Source organism: Sminthopsis crassicaudata, chromosome 3 (assembly GCF_048593235.1).
Source record: "Sminthopsis crassicaudata isolate SCR6 chromosome 3, ASM4859323v1, whole genome shotgun sequence".
NCBI classification, from domain to species: Eukaryota; Metazoa; Chordata; class Mammalia; order Dasyuromorphia; family Dasyuridae; genus Sminthopsis; species Sminthopsis crassicaudata.
This window is the reverse complement of record NC_133619.1, coordinates 211,279,074-211,300,835: the sequence shown is the minus strand read 5'-3', so window position 1 is coordinate 211,300,835 and position 21,762 is coordinate 211,279,074. Positions and strand designations below refer to the sequence as shown.

The window sequence follows — 21,762 nt, the reverse complement described above, 5'->3', positions numbered from 1 at the left end:
TTCAAATTGATCTCTTCTCCCCACACCTAGTCAATCATCTTTTTTTTATTATAGTTTTTTATTTACAAGATATATACATGGGTAATTTTTCAGCATTGACAGTTGCAAAATCTTTTGTTCCAATTTTTCCCCTCCTTCTCTCCCCTTCCCCTGATGGCAGGTACCAATACATGTTAAATATGTTAAAATATATGTTAAATACAATATATGTATACATGTCCATATAGTTATTTTGCTGCACAACAAGAACTGGACTTTGAAATAGTGTACCATTAACCTGTGAAGGAAATAAAAAAAATGCAGGTGGACAAAAATATAGGGATTGGGAATTCTTTGTAGTGGTTCACACTCATTTCCTTGAGTTCTTTCGCTGGGTGTAGCTGGTTCAATTCATTACTGTTCAATTGGAACTGATTTGTTTCATCTTATTGTTGAAGAGGGCCACATCCATCAGAATTGATCATCACATAGTATTGTTGGTCAACTATCTTTTGTAACAAAGATTTAAAAAAGAAAGGAAACAAAGTAGTTTATAAAAACTAATAACACATCAATCAAAGATCATAGCACACTTATTGTAACATACCTATTGTCCCATATCTCTGCAAATAAAGGAGCGATGTACATTTTCTCTTCTTTTCTCTGCAACCAAACTTGATTGTTATAATCACAGTATTCAGTATTTTTTTTTGTTTGTTAGTTAATTGCATTTACAATATTGTAGTCATTGTAGGTGTTCTTGGATCTGCTTACTTTGCTTCCAATAATTTCACGTAAATTTTCCCATGTTTCTCTGAATTCTTCATATTTATCATTTGTGATAGTATGAAATTATGTGTTTTCATTAAAAAATAGCAAAAAAGACTGCTATAGATTTTTTGGGTTTTATGGGTCCATTCTGGCTTTGAGCTCCTTGGAGTTGTAACCCAGAAGTAGAACCTATGGGTCAGAGAAGATGGACAGTTTAGTCACTTCTTTTTAGTAAATTCCAAATTGTTTCCCAGAATGATTAGTTCAGTTCACAATTTCACCATTAATCCATAGCTCTTCAAGTATTGACTATAACCAATAATTATTTATAGAATTATTTACATTTTTGAAAAGCAAAATTGAAACTGTTAAAATTATATTTGTAATTTTCTTTTCAAGAAGTTTTATAAAAAGGAGAGAAATTGTGAGTTAGATTAAAATTATCAAGGTAAGAATTTATGTGTGTGTATGTTTTTTTTTTTTAATGATCTAAGTATAATCTTGGAGAAGGGATAATAAAAAGCTAGTGAAAGAAGTGGAGATCATTACAATTGAATCTCCCCCTAAAACCCTTCAAAAAGTGAACCAGACCAAATTATACTGAGGAAATCCAAGCAAAAGACACAATGAATCATTTTTCTAGTAGTTTAAATTGGCCCAGAGAAAGACAGAGGTTTATGGACAATCTGACCAGGAGTACGTGTGCAGAATACTTCAGAACCTTGAAGAGGTTCCATACCTAACATCATAGCAGGAACAGGTAACAAGATCCACTACTCAAACCTGACTCAGATCCATGATGGAATGAGGAAGGAAAATGTGCCCAGAGGTGATATTTTGGAGTATGGAATAGTCAAGGACCCTTGGCAGTTTACTAAGAGAAGACCAGGTTCAGAAGTAAGGAGCAACAGTGTGGCTCAGACCCCAAAAGTAGAGTGGGGTCTTAGAGTCAATTTCTAGCCTAGTCAGAAACCTGCAGAGGAATAAGCAGTCTATGAATCCCTGTTCAAAATGGAACCTATACTTCTGTCATTCTAAATCAGCAAAGCTGCCCAGCAGGCTAATGAGGACTGAGAAAAGAAACAGTGCTTAGACTCATACTTAAATGAAGAACTTGTAGGGCTCAGACCAAGGAGTTACCAATCAGATGTTGGCCTGAATCAGACCACCTTGGGGGCATTGAAAGCTTATAAATCCCCAGCCTGAACTATCCCTGAAATCTTGGATTAATAAAATACTCAATATCCCCAAGAAAGTAGCAATAAATACAGATCTTCCCTCCAGAAATCTTTAGAGCTGGCCCTAAGAAGTTCAAAATTAAAAAGCAGGCTGGGGAAAATAGCAAACAAAAAAGAATATTATTCTAAAATGTGACTATGGTGACAGGGAGAATCATAACACTGGTTGGTTGGCTGATTGTTGTCCTATGTTCTGAAAGAGGAATAAAATGACATTTCTATGTTAGAGTTGAGTGACAGTGTGTTTGACTATGGTTAGTCAGACCAATGTGAGATTGGAATGCTCTGCCATGGGTCAGACATAAATAGTCCCTATGAACATTTGGGGTAGTTACTCTAAATTTGCACATCTCACATTTCTCTTAGCTAATTATTTTGCTTTGCTCATAGAGCATAGCATCTTCTCTGACGAGGGCATGCTGGGTGGTCCTGTGCCTGTCTCCCATGCCATAAAAATCAATTCAGATAAAAGAAAGTCATGACACAGATCTTAAAGGAAGGAATGTTTCCAGAAAAGCATTTACAAACAAAACATCAAGTAAACACAAGCTAGACACAAATTCAATTAGAATTCCTGGAAGAAATAAAGTAAGAGTTCATCCTCTACAAAAAGGAGTTAGAATTCTTTTATAAATAAAATGAAAGCACAGGAGGAAAAAATGGAAAAGAAACAAGAGCTATGAAAAGGAACTGATAGATAGGGAATTAATAGTTCCAAACAATAAGTATGAAACTGTCTAAGCAGCATACTCCCTGAAAATTAGAACAGGTTAAATAGAATTCAGGAAGCTAAGTAGCACAGTGAATAGATTGGAATCCAAAAAACTCATCTTTCTTAGTCCAATTCCAGTTTCAAACACTTACTAGCTGGGCAAGACACTTAAACCTATTTATTTCAGTTTCCTCATCTGTAAAATGAGTTGGAGAAGGGAATGGCAAACCGCTCCAGTATCTTTCCAAGAAAATTCCAAATGGGATCACAAAGAGTTGGAAATGGCTGAAACAATTGAACAACTATAACAAAAAAGGAGCCAATTACTCAATGAAGCAACAAGCAATGTTAAGAAAAAAAAAATCAGGGTTTTAAAAAAGAAGAAAGTATAAAGTAGCTCATAATAAAAGCAACTAATCTGGAAAAAAATCAAGACTTACTGGACTATCTGAATTCTATAATCAAAAAAACCCCACCAAACTATTTCAAGAAATCATAAAAGAGAACTATCCTCTTAGAATCTCTTAGAATCAGAGGGAAAATACCCTAAAATGAAAAGTCCCAGGAATATTGTAATTTAAATCTAGAGATTTTAGATCAAAGGAAAAAAAAAAACACTGCAATCAGCTAGAAAGAATTCAAGGACCAAGGAGCCACTATCAAGATCACACATGATTTATCAGCCACAACTTTAAAGGACATTTAGAATACAATATTCCCAAAACCAAAGGATATAGGTTTACAGCCATGAATAACGTATTCAGCAAAACTGATATAATTATGTGGATCTTTCAAGAAATAAAGCATTTCCAAGTATTCCTGATGAAAAGAGCAGAGCTGCAAAGAAACTTTGAAGTTCAAATACAGGAGTTAAAAGAAGCATGAAAAGGTAAACACAAATCAATAGTCATAAAGGACTGAACAAAGATAAATCTTGATGGCAAGATAATTTATGTGTCCCTTCTGAGCTGAGGGTCATAGAAGGAGTATAATTAGATAAGACTTAGGAGAAATTCTGTAATTATTTTAAGAGAAAAACAGAAAGAAGAGGGAAGAGAAAAACACCAGGGAGGAAGGGGAAAAAAGATTAGAGAAATCTGACATGGTCAGAGTATACAAGTAAAACAGAAAGGAATGGAGATGAGTAGTTGACAATTGAATCTCTTGTCTGAATTGGTCATTGGAGGAAAGAATACATTCATGTGTACTGATGAAGAGAAAAATATTTGCAAGAAAGAGGAGAAGGCAGAAAAGGTATTTAGAGGGAAGTTAGGTTAAGGAAGGGGTTAGTTGTTAGCAAAACAAACTCTAATGAGGGATGTGCAACAATATTTATTGCTCTTTTTGAAATGGCAAAGAAAGGGAATTTGAGGGAGTGCTTATCAACTGGGGAGTGACTGAACAAATTATAGTATAAAAATGTGACAGAACCCTGCTATAAGATATACTTAAGGGGACTATTTAAGAGAATTCTTTAGACTTATATGATGAGGGTGAAAATTGTAACAACATATGTGGTGGGAAAGACAACTTTGTAAGAATTAGGAATGCTAATTATTATAATGATGAACAATGGTACCAGGGATCTTAATGAGTGTATTTGTTACCCATTTCTTTGTAGAGGTACAAGATTCATAGTACAGAATGAGACTTTTTTTTGGACATGACCAATGGAGGAATTTGTTTTTGTTGCTTGACTGTACTTGTTTGTAACAGGGGGTTTATTTTTATTTTTAATCTTGATGCAGGGTTGGATTGGGAAGGAGAGAAAAAGAGGATTTTATCTGATTGGAAAAAAAATTTAAAAAGGAAAAATAAAAATGGAGAAATTAAAGATATATAATATAGAGGGGACAACTGTTGGATAAGAATCTTAGAAAAATGGATGAAGAGTACATGTAGAAAGGTTAGTCTTAGTGAATAGGTTTTTCCCTAATAAAAGAAAGAGGAAAAGGAATAAAAATGCTGAAAAGTTTTGAAGAATGAAGAAAGGAAACTGAGGGAGTTCATGTTTTGATGATTCACAAATTACTATCTTTTAATTTCTTCTACTCCTGACTTCCCATTACCAACTTGAGAATCCCTGGGTAACTCCACCACCTAACTTCTCTTCTACTTTAGGATTGTTTTACATTACTAAGAGAAAGTCACAAAATGGAGCTGATTTTAGTTACTACAAATTCATGGTACATGAATTTTAACTTTGTGTGTCCAGATCCTACCGTTATCACTCCTTTTTTCACATTCCCCACAATTTTTTCTTCTTTTTTTTCCCTACTATCTCAACTCCCATTCCTTTACATATAAATAGCTTCCTCTTAGAAGGAAAGATGGAGACCAGGTGGTAGAAACTCTCTGGGGCTGGGTTATAAGCTGCAGTGATGGAAGGAATATTTACAGCAAGTAAGCTGTAAAGTTATGCCTCCCCTAAAATTACTTAGTATTAGGGTAAAACAATCTTATATGATGAATAGGTCCATTATAAATTGATTCTATATGATATTAACTGGTCTTCTCTGCAACTAGACTATCCTCTTAACATTGCTTTATTGATTTAGCAGACCACTTACTACCCAATTCATTTTGAGACTTAGTATCCCAGATATTCTTGCTGCAGCTAGGTATTATGCCAGGCAAAGAAAATGCAAAGGAAAAAGTGAAGTAGTTCTTACCCTCAAGAGGCTTCTATTATGTCAATGAAAACAATGTGGCTTTGCAAATAGGTATATACAAAATAGAAACATTAGTGATAGGAACAGGAAGTGTTTGAAGCTTGGGACATCAGCAAAGTTCTTATGGAGAAAATGGTGTGAGAAATGAGTCTTGAAGAAAAATCTGATTTTAAGAGATATGAGAAACAGTAAAGCCAGTTTGACTAGATGGCAGAGCATATGAAAGGAGAAAATGTACATTAAGGTATTATATTATGTGGATAGAAAATGGGTTGTGAAAATTCCAAAGGAAGAGTTTATAGTTATTCCTAAAGGAATTTACCTAAAGGTAAAGGGAAGTCACTGGATTTTAATCCAATGTAGGACTAGGGGAACCAGGACAGCTAGATGGCTCATAGTACACAAAGTGCTAGGCCTGGAGTCAGGAAGACTGATCTTCCTGAGTTCAAACCTGGCCTCAGACACTTACTAACTATGTGAGCCTGGGCAAGTCACTTAACTCTGTTTGCCTCAGTTTCCTCATCTGTAAAATGAGCTGGAGAAGAAAATGGCAAACCATTTCAGTACCTTTATCAGGAAAACCCCAAATAGGGTCACAAAGAGTTGGACATGACTGGGAAAAACAGCAACAACAAAAACTGGGCATAACAATAGCACTTATCTTATATATTATGAGGTTCAAATGAGACAATATATGTATTGTAAACACAACAGTAACAACAATAATAGCTAACATTTATATAGAACCTATTATATACCAGACACTGTGGGAAGTGCTTTACAACAACCCTGGGAGATAACTGCTCTTCTTATCTCCATTTTTACAGTTGTGGAAGTAAAAAGTGTCTGGTGCTAGGTTTTTTGATTCCAAGTCTAGTACCACATTACTGTCTTTGGAAGATGGGTGATACCTTCCGAATTCAATTCTTCCTTTGCAACAACAACAACAACAAAATTCAGTTCTGCACACATATATTGTATCTAGGATATACTATAATATATTTAATATGTATGGGAATGCCTGCCATCTAGGGGAGGGGGTGGAGAGAAGGAGGGGAAAATTCGGAACAGAAGAGAGTACAAGGGATAATGTAAAAAATTACCTATGCATATGTACTGTCAAAAATGTTATAATTATAAAATTAATAAAAAAAATTAAAAAAAAAAGAAAGATGGGTGAGATGAGAAAAGGAGGAGAGAAGAGGGGGGAGCTTTTTTAAATGACCTCAGTTTTTTTTCAATGAAGTATGAAAAGAGGTTCTCAGATGGGAAGGTGGGAGGAGAGATGAAAACATTTGGAAAAGGTGCTGTGGACTGCTAAATCAATAAAGCAGTGTTAAGAAGATTCCCTTGCTGCAATGAATATCAAGATTATATAGAATCAATTTATAGTGAACCTAGGCAACACAGAACATTCTTTTACCCTAACAATAATAAATAGCCATGGGGGTGGCACAGCTTTATGGAGAAATTTAATGATACCTGTTTTGGTCATGTTGAATTTGAGATGGGCATGAAGCATTCAGTTTGAAATAGGAGTTTTGTAGTGTGGAATTAGCACTCAAGAGAGAGACTAGGAGTGAATATATCTGGCATTCATCTACATAGTTCGAATGTCAAATGAATGCTTGCTAAAAAAATTTATTTTATGGAGAACTCACACAAGGCAACTGTTGTGGTCAGAAAAAGTGATACACGGACACTCTCAAGGTCTCTCTTAAGGATTTTAGAATCGATTGTATGACATGGGAGACAATGGCCCAGCATGGTGTACCCTTTTCAGAGAGGGTACTGTGCTCTATAAGCAAAGCAGAATTGAATTAGCCCAAAAGAAATAAGAGATGCACAAATTTAGAAAAGCTACTCCAAATATTCATAAGGGACTATTTGTGTCCGACTTGTGGCAGAGCATTCTGAGCTCATATTGGTCTGATTAGCCACAATTGGCTGAGTTACAGTGTTACAGCCATACTGTAACTCAAATCTAACATGGTAATGTCATTTTGGTCCTCTTGGAATAAGAAGGACAACTCTTACATAGAAGTGATAATGAAACGTTTGAGACCTGATAAAGTCCTTTTCTTCCTTTTTGAAAATGTTCTTAAGTTCCCTTAGGAGTAACTTCAGTCTATCAGCCAGGCTTCCAAGTTCTAAGTCTTCTTTGAATCCAGAATTAGAAATTATCTTTGCCACAAGAAGACACTCACTTAAGCAGCTGTCTTCCTCAAATGATTGTCTTTTTTAATTGGTTTTAGACATTTCTATTAAGGGTCAGCCATTCCTGCTTTGGGGGACTCTGTTAATGACTCTTGTAGACACTTTTACCTTCTAATTATCCTGTCCATACTCAAGAGAGTCACAATCTAGACAATTTCACCTTAGCTTTCTAGTTCATCTCAGATTAGGAATGAAAGAACACAAAAGAGACAGAAGGGGACAAATTCTCACAGCCTTTATGGTCATGTGAGAATAAGGTCACTGTTTGTCCCACCATCTAGTTCCCAGGGGCAGCTCAAAATCTTCCTATCATCTCATAGCCACAAAGGAAAGTAAGCAATGAAATGGGTCTTTATGTATACTTTCCAAATTCTGGGTTAATAACTCCTGTATCATCTTAAAAGCTGATTAGAAGACATAGTATAAATCCCTCCCTTCATGTGGCCAGGTTCTATGTGGCAGCTTGGACTGGCAGAGAATATTTGTATATGTTCCAATGATTGGTCCCTATTATGCTTGTCTATCCTCATTAAAATACAAACCTATTTTCTTCTTGTCTCAATTTAATTGGTTTCAGAAATTAACTGATTTCTACCAAAGCACTAACTAAAAGCCTCACAAATTTTAGCTGTATAACACAAATTTTAACTACTTTTCTGCCTTTTTGTTTTTGTTTTCCTTTTATTTTATCAACCATTCAGACTTCATTCCCTAATGATAAGGAGTAATTTGGGGAAAATGGGCGTTGAAGATCATCTAGCTGCTTCCTGCTGGAAAGGGGCTTTGAAAAAGGGAGGGGAGGAGCAGGGGAGAGTTGAGATCTAAAAATCGTTAGCCATAGGGTTTTAACAACTCCCATTCCAAATTTTAAACACAGTAATTGATAACCTAGACAAGGTTTAACAGTCATTCATTTATCATTCCCAAAGTCCTCCATATTAGTCCAAAGTTCACTAGAAGCAGGGTCTCGTCCATGATCTCATTTAAAGCTGATGCAGGCTGAGATATGATTGGAGATTCCTAAGAACTGGTCTGCATTCCATGCAGAAGGTGGGTGTGCTGTGGTGACAAAGCTGATCAAAACTGATCTAGGTCCCAGAAGCCAGTCAATATCTGTAATTTGACCAAAATCTAGAGCAAAAACATAAATCTAACAAATAAAGGTTAGAACAACCTGTGATAGAAAAGACTAGTCCACAAAACTGTTGTAAAACTATGTGAAGAAGTGAATTTGCTTTATAGATCAGGCTGTAATCTCAAGTCTCAACAATAGTTAGGTCTCACAGACCTCTGTTAATTGTCCTCTTATCATTTAAAACCTTAAAGAAACAAAGCACAAATATCCAATAGGAGACAAATGACCAGGCCAAAAAAACTTATTTGCCCAAGCATTTAGAATACAATGATTACATGTAATCAGACTGAAAATAGCAAAGTATGGCATAATTGAATTGCATTACCAATTCTATTGACCAATGCTCTGATCATAAAAATCAGTTACAGGCAGAAAAATGCAAGAATATTAATTAATTAACTATAAGCTCAAGAAAATTTTTATTCCCACTAACAGATTCCATCAATCAGATTTCTGATAAATTCTAAACAAATATTTATCATAACCTTATATTGATAATAGTAAGGAATTTATTCTAATTAGGTCACAACTTAAACAATTATCACATCCAAATAGATGTTTCATATGTGAGCATTATACATACAATTCAGTTTGCTTTTAAAATACCAATTACATAGAAAAATATCCCAAATTGCATATTGTCTTTAACAGAAACATTTTCAAAAGGACAAAGAAAAAGAACTACTGTTTTATTTGCTCTTCGAATAATCTCAGAATGACCCAATACAATACAATCCATTAAACTTATATGTTTTAAACTTATACAGAATGTCCAAATACCCCATAAAAGAATAAAAGAAGTTCTTAAAAATAACAATTAAACTTCTACCAATTTATGACCATATTTCTCAAATAAGAAAACCCTTATGTATCAAGAAACAAATATTCACTCAATTAACCTATACGTGATTTTGTCTCTTATTGCTTAAAAATCATGCAAATCTGCATTCCTCTTTCAAAATCTGTAAGATTAACTCTATATAGTGAATAGCTCAAAACTCCACAAAGCGTACACGTCCAGCAGAGTTGGATTTAAAGTATGACTTATTTTAACAAATAAACCGAATCAAACCAAACTTTTTTTTTTTTTCCTGCCAGAGTGTTTGACTAACAGTAATTAGCATCCCTCTCTTATCTGTCTAGACTGCTTTTATAACTCAGCTCAGGCTTAAGTTTGAATTTTATTGTTCTTTTCAAACCTCTTTAGCTGTAAATGTAATATTCAAATTCCAAGATTTTATACTCAGAATAAACAATCTACCATGCAAAATTATATTTCCATAATCAAATGTTTTTCTACTACCAGAGTTTCGATCAGATAAGGTTTTATTGTCCTTTAGTCTAGCAGGCTCTAAAGACTGCTTTAAGGGAAAACTTTCCTGTCAGTTTAAAATAGCCAAGTTCCATTCACTTACAAATTAGTACAACAGGTTAAAAAATTTAAAATCACAAACGAATTTTCAAATAACCAGTTCCCAAATTTCTTAATCCTTGTTCTTAAAACTTCTATTTCCTCCCAGATTTCCAGATAATGTGGGAGGTTCTGGTTATTATTTGGAGGTTTAAGCAGAGAGAATTGAGCTCCTAGTTTTTCCCATTATCATATATAGTTAGAAACATGAGGTCCCCGAGCCAGCAAGGCAGGAGAGTTTCCAAATAATTTTTATATTTCCCTTCAATTCCAGCACCTTTGGGGGGAGGGGCGAGTAGGACCTGAATGGAGGAGCAGAACAAAAAGAGGCTTCCTTTTGAAAAAAAGAGATTGGTGTACCGGCTAAGTCCAAATTTACCCCGGGCAGCTTGGCTTTGCTGATAGAAAAAGGTGGGCCTGGTCCAGGGGCATGCCACCTCAAATCTGGAGAGGCTTGGGGGGGTGAGGCTGGAGCCCATGGTCCTTCCCTTCTCTGGGCAGTCACTCTTCCATTGTCCTTTCCGTTTGTATTCAGGGTAGGGGCCTAGAGTCAGAGGGCAATTCCTTGCCCAGTGGCCATGCTGACTGCATCTGAAGCACAAACTTTGGGGCCCACGGGAATAGAGGTAGACAGAATCTGACTGCTGTCTGCTCTTTGCTCCGACCTTTCCGTCCTCCTCCTGATCCCTATCATTACATACCCCAAAGGCGACTTCTAATATTTGAGTTTTGGAATTCTGGGATTCTAGAGCCAATTGCTGCAGATTTAGTCTTATATCTGGGGAAGACATTGATAAAATGCATGGCAATGACAGCAATCCCCTCTAGAAAAGTGGGGAGCAGGTTAGTGAATTCCCCAATAGCCACTACAAGGTGACCCTGAAATAAAGTAGGATTCTTATCAGCTGCTTGGGCAAGCTTCTCGTAATCTATCTGCTTTTTATTCCCCTTTTCCATTCCTTCAATGGGACAGGTGATCCCTCATCTCTGTATCACCACTCCCCCTCCTCTCTGTCCCCACTCCCCTCTTCTATGTCCCCACTCCCCTCTTCATAGTTCCCCCTGAGATTTTCAAAGGGAATAGCAAGGGCCCCTGCCTGGTACCTCCCAGTCATGTTAGCAAACCTCGGTGTTAGGTCCCAGATCATTCTTATCTCCAGTATTGTGTGATAAGAAGAGATAACAGGACAGATTGAGCAGAAAAGGAATGGCTGTAAACCCCTCAATAAGTTTCTCTATTATGTGGGAAAAATCCCAGAAAGGGAGGGGCCTTTGCACTCTAGTCATTTCCCCCAAAGAGCTTGGCCATTTCTCTGGGGAGGCGAGGCTTAGAGATAGCTAAATCAGAGTCCTGGGCTGCAGCTGTAGTAGAGTCAGGCTTCGTGGGAGGGGTAAGAGGGTGGTGCTGGGGAACCTGATTCGGAGCCGGGAGAGAGCAGAATGAGAAAGGATCACCACTTCTCTGCCGAGAAGGACAAAGCATTAGAGTATTCCCAGAGATCAGCTCTGGTAAATTAGGAGGGTCCTACTGGGGATCAGCGTCTCTCCCCAGTTCCCTCTCGGTAAATTTAGACAGAAACATCCTGCAAGTTAACCGCAGTTTGGGATCCCTGTAGAGAGCCCAGAAGGCTTGTACCTAAGCAACTTCTGACCATTTGCCGTGTCTTCTGCAAAATAAATCTAATTTCCTAATAGTAGAGAAATTAATTAAGCCAAAAATAAGCCAATGCTCCTGATTCTCCAGTTTATAGAGGGGCTACACTTAGTTGCAAAAGTGAATAAGAATTTTTAATTTTAAATCTTTGAGGCCGAGTTTCTTAGAGATATCCCAGCGGTGAATCTTTAGGGATGGAGGAGAAGAGTTGACCTATTTTTGCCACCACATAAGCCTGAAAATTTCCACTTTTATAGCTCAACCTGATCAGACATCTCTGTCAGATTCCACAAATGCCCCCCTGTCTCTGTACAGGAGAATTATTTGTCCAAAAACAAGAATTCGTTTTCACCCAGCGTTCTGAGCCAAATGATCCTCAGAACTTTCTAGCTCCCCGCAGTTCAAGGCCACTATTTCCTAGGAATTTTTGAACTGCCCCCTGCTATAAAAAGAAGATATTTCCATCTTACCTCCATAAAATTTTCCATTCGAGGGCCACCAAATGATGAGGAGTAATTTGGGGCTCTAAGCCAAGATGGATCAGCTCTTCTCCTTGTGGTCTGATCACCTTTCTTTTTCCCAAAGTAACCCAAGGGCAGGTCCAGTAGTGAATGAATTTGCTATCAATGCTGTATCAAAACAAAGTCTTTATTGATAGTAAAGGGATAGACAGGCATTTGGCCTCCAGAAAGGCGAAACTGCCTGGCAAGGGGACTCCAGTTAGTGGGCACAAGGCAGGTATAAACTGAGTTCGAGGAAAACAATTTTAGAAATTCCTTTTATACATAACTAGGGTCATTAAACAACGTTTGCACAGAGATGTTATCCAAGAGGTTCTGGAGATATTTGTAAATAAGACAGGAATTTCTCTTAATCATTTGTATCTCAAATTATCTCTTTTTAACCTCTCCCAAGACAAGAATTTTCTTGTTAATTATTTTTATTTTGGGCTATCTCTTTTCTGACCTTATCACTTTCACTTTCAATCTTGCCTCTTTACTGTCTCACCATCCTCAAATTCTGGCTCTGACTTTGTTAGCTAAGTAACATTGAACATGTTACAACTTTTTACATCCTAGGTTTTCTGTTCTGTGCAAGAAAGGAGTTGAACTAAATGATTTCAATGGTCTCTTTTAGCTCAAACATTCTGTCATTTAGTACTGTAGTTGGGGGCAAGGTTGGGAAGAGGGGATTGGTTACCTAACAAATATTATTAAATAGCTGAATGCTCCTGGGGTCAAGTATTTGAAGCAGGATAAAGGAATTTGTGTAATTCATTTTGAAAACTCATAAGTGATAGTGAAACAACACATCAATGTAAAGTTTTTATTTTTTATTTTATTTATACAATTTTTTCTGACAATATTGTAATAATCAATTGCTTTAACAAGTACATTCTACTTTCCCTCTCTCTCCCCCACCCCCAAGATTATTAATATCAAACAAAAAGGGAAGATAAATCCTTAAACTCTGTCAATATGATACTAACATTTACTATTGTATTTGATCAGAATTTTATTGTCATTATACTTTGACTTTATTTACATGTTGTAGCCATTTTATATATTGTTCATTTACCTTTGTGCTTTTTGCTTTGCTTTGTGTTTGTTATGTTTCATTTTCTACAAGTTTAACTTTCCCTCTGGAATTACTTTCCCTAAATTTCCACTAACATTGGCAGGTCAGAGCCACAGAAGGGAGTAAATGACTCCTCAGCAATTTAGAGGGGATTTTATTTAAGACTTCCCATCAGTATGCTCCAGATTGATTATCTACTTAATACTAATTATTCAACCTGAGTTCATTAGCTTTTAATTAGAGGTATTTACTAAGCAGTTATCATAAAAATAATTGGAACAAACTACCCCTCCCCAAATCTGGAACACATGTCCCACAAGTCTATCCAGAGTCCAAGGCAAAGGGGCCAATTCTGAAGCTTCACATTTATTTGAGTGTTTAGTTTTTGTTTTCTCAACTACATTATGTTTCATTTCTCTGCTGACATGGTTAATAGTTATGAGGAAAACAAAAGACTATCACGTTTCTTTAAGTCTCATCCCCACTTTCTTTGCTATCCTTGGGTACAGCATCAGAGGTCTGCTTTCTCAATTTGGACTTTCAAATTCTTTACAGTCATCATAATATAATAACATTATTATTACCATTGCTTTTATATCTCATAATTTATTCAGCCATTCTTCAATAAATGGATCCATATTTTGTTTCAGATTTTTGGTACACAAATAATGCTTCTATGAACAGTGTGACTTATGTGAGTTTTGATTTTATTGTTGTTGTTTTGGGTTTATTTTCTGTCAATAATATCCTTGGGGGTATAACCATATTAGTAACATACTTGGGTCAAAGGTTGTAAACAATTTAGTAAGATATTTCATGTTTCTTTATAAAGGTGTGAGCTGTAGTAAATACCTTGGCCTATGTGCAGGAATAAGTGATATCATTTATTTCTTAAAACAGGGTGAATATCGTTGAAAATGCTGCCTTCAGGATATTAGGAGAGAGAATGATTAGCCGGAAAACCAACCTCATAAAAGCTTTTCAAAAATATGATCCAAATGATACAGGTAAAAATCAAAATCAAAACCAAATCCCAAACTACATGGTTCCAGTTTCTTTGTACAAAGCAATCTACACATAGATAGATAACTTCATTCTTTTCCTTTTGATTTCAGTTTTTCAATTTCTTTAGAAATGAAAGTAATCCAGTAAAAAAAAAAAAGAAGAGAGAGATAAAAAGGAAGAAGGAGGAAAACAAGCATTTATGAGGCTCTTATTATGTGCTATGTGCTTTATAAAGAATATAAATAAATAAATAAAATTACATCCCTCACAACTGTGGGAGGTTGTTATCCCTATATTATAGTTGAAGGAACAAATGATTTGCCTAGGGTCACAGCTAATAAACTGACTGAGGTCAGATTTGGACTGCTCTATTACATTATCTACCTCTCCTTAGATGGATAGAAAGATCAAAAATTAGGTAAAACATTTACTGAGTGCTTACTATATGTCCTGTGCTAAGCACCAGAGGATAAAAAACAAAAGCTGATGATATAGAAAATCAGCCTCAGAATGAGGCAGTTGGTGTTAAAAGTGGGACAGTCTAGAGAATGAGCCCAAAGTAAGGTGAACAGCATATCTGAGGCTTTGAATGAAGTCTAGATAGGTACTCACTAATCAAGACAAAATTCATTATTTCTTGAAATTCCTTCTTTTCATCAAAACACTTTATAGATAGTATAGTCATCTAGATCTTCTGTAAAGCAGTTTGTTCAAAGAAAGCTAGGGGTCATTCTTTTCTTGGGGTACCAGAGATCTATCTGTTGCCCTATGGCACTTATTTACTTTTTAAAAAAACATGTAGTCTACCATGCTAGAAGAGGAACAACTTTTTTTTTTTTTTTTTTTTTTTTTTTTTTTTTTGTGGTTGAGGCAATTGGGGTTAATTGACTTGCCTAGGGTCACACAACTAGGAAGTGTTAAGTGTCTGAGGGCTGTTTTGAACTCAGGTCTTCCAGACTTCATCTATCCACTACACCATCGAGCTGCCCTGAAACAACTATGTGAGCTTGCTCCTTCTTATTTTTTCAACCATTCAAACTCAGCAATAGGGAAGATATAGATGCCATGCCTTTAAAATAGAAAATAAAGATTTGTCCCAAAAATAATTTTAAAAAAACCAACAAAAGCCTCAAACACAGAACCAAACAAACCCTTTTCCCCCTTTAACTTCAAAGTTGATGTTACTATAAAGATCTCAGTGTAAAAGAATACAAACCTTATAGCCAGGACTATTTTTTTCCAAATAAATTTCGGTATCAATAGGATGTTTTTAAAATGTGATTTTTGAGAGATGACCTAAAGTAACAACTTAGTTGTAGCATATATAACAAACAATATCTAATTAGTTTTCTTCATTTTCAGAAAATGAAAGAATATGAATTATGTAAATAGAACTTCATTCAGAAGTCACATAATTTCTCACTACTTCAGTTTCCGTATTTGTAAAATGGAGTCAAGGAAGGGGATTGGAGTCTATTCTTTCTAAGGGATCTTGAAGCTCTAAATCCATAATCCTATGATCCTGTGCTTTTCCCAACTTCTTCTCTCCAAATTAGGAGAAAAGAAGCCAGTATCCCATGTTCTAGCCACACCAGTGAGATGAGAGATTAAAGATCATATAATAATGATTTCTGCTTTTTAAGTAGCCTCTGCTAAGATCAGTTCTTCTTGTCACATACATATTTCATTTTATAGCTCTCTCCTTTGATCATTCTTTCTTGTACCCAATCATTCTCTTTCTATTGCTTTCTCAAGTCTCCCTCATCCTCAAAAATTTTGACTCTGATCTCTCCTCAAATCATCATCCTAAATCTCTTCTCCCTTTTATCTTCCAACTCTTAAGAAAAGCCATCTATACTCCTAGACTCTACTTCCTTTACTTCCTTAATTTTCTGACCCCTTGCAATCTGACTTCTAAATTCACTCCTGGGATATATGCTACTTCCAAGGCTACCCACAATCTCTTAATAAGTCCTTTTTTTCAGCTCTTAACCATCCTCATTCTCCTCAATAACTTCTTCACTGATAACTTTGCTGACACTGCTTTCTCCTTCATCTGATTGCTCCCCAGTTTCTTTCAATGTTTTTTTTTTTTTTTTTTTATCAGCTTCTTACTGCTATCCATAGATTTTCCCCAAATTCTATCCTGGCCTTTCTCCTTTTTCAATATCCTTTCTCTTGGTAATACTGTAAGTTTCTACCAGTTCAATTATGATCTTTTTCAGGATGGCTCCCAAATCTGCATTATGCGACTCTCATTACTTCCTGAGCTCTGGTTCTGTATTGTCAACCTCCTACTGGCTATCTCCACCACAATGTTGTATTAGAATCAAAAACTCAAAATGTCAAAAAGTGAAACAATTTTTCTCTTCCAAATCTATTACCTTCAAATTTCTCATTTCTTTTTGAGAGCTCCACTAACCTTTCCACTCAACCACGTTTATAACTTATGCTTGACTCTTTATTCTCACAAACATCTCACATAACAACTGGTTGCTAAGTTGTACCAATTCTATCTTCACAATAACTCTTAACATCTTTCTCTTCCTTAATATGTTCAACACCCTCATTCAGACTCATCATGGACTATTTCAAAAATCTCCCAATCAGTTTCTTTGCTCCTACTTTTTCCCTTCTTCAATTTATCATTTCATGCAGCTACCGTATTTATCTTCCTAAATTACAGGACTGACCTTGTCTTTCCTCTCTTCAAAAATATTATGTGGCTCCCTATTGCTTTCAATTTAAAAAAACATACTGGAGACTAAATGTAAATGTTCATTTTTTTCCTTTTTCTTCTGTTTTTTTTTCTCTTTGTGGTTTTTCCCTTTTGCTCTGATTTTTCTCTCCTAACATGATTCATAAAGAAATGTATATTTAAAAAATTAATGTACATGTATAACCAGAAAAAACAAAACAATAAAAAGGGGAAGATATAGGCTCTTCATCATGTCATTTAAAGCTCCAGATTACATTTTCAGAATTATTTTATTTTAACTCCTCTTCCTTTCATTTAAACTGGCCAACTTGCTATTCCCCTAATGTGGCATTGTATCTCCAACCTTTTTGTCTTTGTTTAGGCAATCCACTTCCTCCTAACCTCCATTTCTTGTAATCCTTTGTTTCCTTAAAGGTGGCACTCAAGTGTCAAATCCCAGGAAAAATGAAGAATTTTCTCACCACCATAATTGTTGTTCTCTATCCCACCTCAAAATATCTTAACTTTATTTATTTTTAATATAATTTATCACTCAATAAAATATAAGTTCTTTGAGGGCAGAAACTTTTTTCTGTATTGATCTTTGTGTATCTAGCACTTTTAAGAAATACATGTTGAATTTTCGTTGTTGAAGTGAATTGTTTCATTTGATTCCCTTTGTAGATGGTACTAATCACATGTAATAGTACTATTGGTATTATTATTCTAAATTTATAGATGAAGAAATTGAGTCTCAAAGAATTTAATTAAAACTTAACTCTTGTTAGTGAATGAGTAATGGGGGATTTAAATTCTAGTATTTCTTTCTAACTCCAAATCCAACATCTTTCTACTGTAATGCTCTTATCATCCTGACCCTAATGGGTTCCTTCCCTCAGGATACATCTTACAATCTAGAAAGGAAGACAGGATAAATAAGAGAAAAAGAATAGGAAAAGGAAGGAAAAAAAGAATGTTTTCAGGTTAAGCATATCTAAATGCTCCTGTATCTTACTTGAAGATAAGTTACTAGGAGAAGGTGAGATGTTAGGACTAAAGATGTAAAATTTTGGAATTACCTACAAAGAGATCTTGATTGAAACCTGTGATAAGTTCTGTGAGAGAGAAAATTAAGAAGACAACTGATGATCAGAATTTAAGGCGATTCATGAACAAGCTACAGCATGTTTGAAATACAAGCTGTTAGATATCTACACAAATCATCTAAAGTAATGCAAAACTGATCAGGAATCTTTATTCCAACATGCCCAAACCAGGCGTAACTAGGGAGCTCACACTGTGAGAGTATTTTTCAGCCTCACTGTATATTACTCCTCTTTCACAAAAACTGACTGTAATGTAGCCAAACTGACCTTTTTGTTCCTCCTATATGATACATCATTTCTGGATTTTGTGAATTCCTTCCCCATCTCAGCTTCATATAATTCCTTCCTTCCTTCCAAAAACACTTCAAGCTTCACCTTTCTGATTCTCCTCTTTCCACCCAATAGATTCTATGACCTTGCTCATGGTAGACACTTAAGAAATGCTTGTTGTTTGATTAATCAGAAAGTTTGGAAGAATGAGAATGTAGAAAACAAAAGAATGTGTAGGAGTAGAAATGGGAAGGTAGGAAATGATATTTGCCTTTAAATATTTAAAAGTACTAAGGGATATAATGTACAAGCTTCATTCTATTTATTCTTTATGATTCCAGAGGACAGAACTAGGACAAAGGAAGTAAAGTTACAGGTGAGAAATTTTGGACTCAACAGAAGAAAGAATTTGTAATAATTAAAGCTATTTGAAAAAGCAATAGGTTGCTCAGGATGTGATTTACCTATCACTGCAGATGTTCAAACAGAGGCTGGGTGATCACTTGAAGATATTATAGAGGAGACATATATAGCTTTTGGTTAGACTAGGTGATCTTTCTAGGCTACTGATCTTTCTTCTAATACTATGTTTTTATAACTTAGTTTTGAGGAAAGCTTGTAGCAAAGGGGCAGAAATAACAAGGGAGCTTAACTTAAAATAACTATTATCTATGCCATTAATTTTATCCTTAATCATAAACTTCATTGAAACATCTCATGTTATTTGATACATTTTCATACAATTTTAATATTGAGGACACACACCTGGACCCATAAGGGCTGGGATACTATGCAATTCCCATCCTTTCCAAATTCATTCATATACTGGACTAACTTAGACTAATTTTAGTTATAGAGTATCTAACCATTAATGAGAGGATTAGATTTTCTTTTCTTCTACCCTTTATCTCATTTGAACCTCACTACAATGACCTAGTGGCAGTGGCGTAGAACTATTATTATATTCACTTTTCCCAAACAGAAGTTTAAAAAGAAGATAATCAAATGTGGGACTACTGTGGAGAAAAAAAAATAAACCTAAAAGTCTTAATAATTAACAAAACAACATGAAACAATATTAAATAACTCACTTTATAACTATTATATATACTTAGAGGATGATAAATTAACTTCAAAAGAACATAAAGCAATTTTCTGGAATGCTAATTAGGTATCTTGCATTTCACTTTGATTCTGCTGCATCCAAACAACTTGAAGTACATGTCTGTTTGTTCTGTATTGGTCAGACTTGGACCAATTATCTCCTTTAGGCCCTCTCTAAGAGCTCAAGAATAGTTTCTGAGGTCTCCTCCCCTGCAACCATTGAGCTACAACCTAAAGGGAACTTATTAAACTTATTAAATTTATTAAACTTACAAGGTCATTGCCAGTCCTGGACATGTCCATCTCAGAATAGATACTCATTTATTAAAGATCAGAAAGAAAAACAAAAAAAGTGTTTCTAATGATTTCCCTTTTATTAATTATCTCTTGGGCATGGTAATCATGATTCTAGGGAGGAGCATTAGCCCATTACTCCCCAAAAGTTACAATGTTGTATAATGCCAGCTGGAGAGTTGGAGGAAGAGAAACTGAACTGGAAGCTGTATCATTTTTTACTTAACAGTCACAGAACAACAATACTTCTCAGGATTTGCCCTATTATACCAGAACACTAATTCCTTTCAGAACTGGGTCACGACTCAATTAGAGAGAGACTCCAAAGGTCCCACATGATTTACCAGGACCAGAAAGGGCAACTTTTAGAATGCTCTGTAAGATGGCCTATGTTAAACTAGTATTCAATTTTAATCATCCATCTATATCTAAATTCTTTGAAAGGAAACATAGATAGAGAAATAGTCATTCATGGAGATAGATATATAGAAATAGCCAAATGGACAGAGATATACAGAGACACACAGAGAGGATATAAGAGATAGGCAGACACAGCGAAATATATAAGTAGATATACAGAAACAGAATATAGATAGAGCTTTTATTAAGTATTTCTATTATGTATTAAGTATGTAAGTATTATGCCATGCTAAGTCCAAATGCAAATAAAATAGCTCCCCCCTTCAAGGAAATTTCATTCTAGTGAGAGAAGATAATATGTATGGGGATGTTGGAAGGAAAAGAAGAATTTTGAGAGGTTGCTTCAACAGGATAAAAAAAGTGAAATCTGGAGACAGTCCAAACAAGAGGGATATGAAGCAGGGCTCAAATTTTTCCTAAAATACTGGTCCCAAATGAGGAGGAAATGATTAATTAGGAAATTAAGGACCCAGGGTAAAAACCTTCAAGAGTGGCAATGTGGCAGTCAAGAAGGTTTATAGAAAATCGATTTGAGAAAAAGATATTACCTTTTATGTCTAAATTATGTACCCATTTTGATTTTGTCTTGATATATGTTGTGAGATGTTAGTCCATACCTAATTTCCACCAAATTAGTTTCCAGTTTTCCTAGCAATTTTTTTCAAATAGATAATTCTTGTCCCAAAACCTTAGGTCTTTGGGTTTATCAAATATGAGGTTATTATGGTTATTTAGTACTGTTCATTATTCCATTGATCCACCACTCTATTTTTTTTAGCCAGTACAGATTGTTTTGATGACCATTTTGCAATTTCAGATCTGGTACTGTTAGGCCATTTTCCCTTACATTTTTTTCCCCTATTGATTCCCTTGATATTTTTGCTCTTTTGTTCTTCAAGATGAATTTTGTTATTTTTCTAGTATTTTATTTCTATAAAATAATTTTTGTTAGTTTTATTAGTATGGCACTAGTAAATTAATTTAGGTAGAATTGCCATTTTTATTATGTTTACTTGGTTTTTCTATAAATAATTAATATTTCTCTAACTGTTAAGATTTGCCTTTATTTGTATGAAATGTGTTTTGCAATTGTGTTCATATGGATTTGTTTTGGCAGTCCAACTCTCAAGTATTTTATATTTTGCATTTATTTTAAATTTCTCCTATCTTTTTCTGCTGGATTTAGAAATGTTTTAATTTATGTGAGTTTATTTTATATCTTGGAACTTTGCTGAAGTTATTTGTTTCAAATAGTTGTTTTTTGTTTTTTTTTTTTAGTTTCTCTTCTATAGTTCTCTAACTATACTATCATATCATCTATAAAGAACAATCATTTTGTTTATTATCTTTTCTAATTCCTTCAATTTTTTTCCCCTTCTCTTATTGCTTTAACTAGCATTTCTAGGACAATATTGAATAATAGAGGGGATAGAGGTTGCTTCAACCCTGATTTTATGATTTTAGATAGCTGCAACATAAAAGGCTCTATTTATTCCTA

General features: G+C 35.0%; 1 protein-coding gene across 8 annotated transcripts in view; it reads left to right on the top strand.

Annotated features, from left to right (window-relative positions):
* The window catches only part of PPEF1 (protein phosphatase with EF-hand domain 1), a 157,106-nt gene that overhangs the window by 125,326 nt on the left and 10,018 nt on the right, over positions 1-21,762 (top strand). For all 8 annotated transcript variants that reach the window (XM_074299878.1, XM_074299876.1, XM_074299873.1 and 5 more), the window contains one exon: positions 14,268-14,374. In XM_074299878.1, coding sequence (XP_074155979.1) covers positions 14,268-14,374 — 107 coding nt within the window. The remainder of the gene's footprint in view (positions 1-14,267; positions 14,375-21,762) is intronic.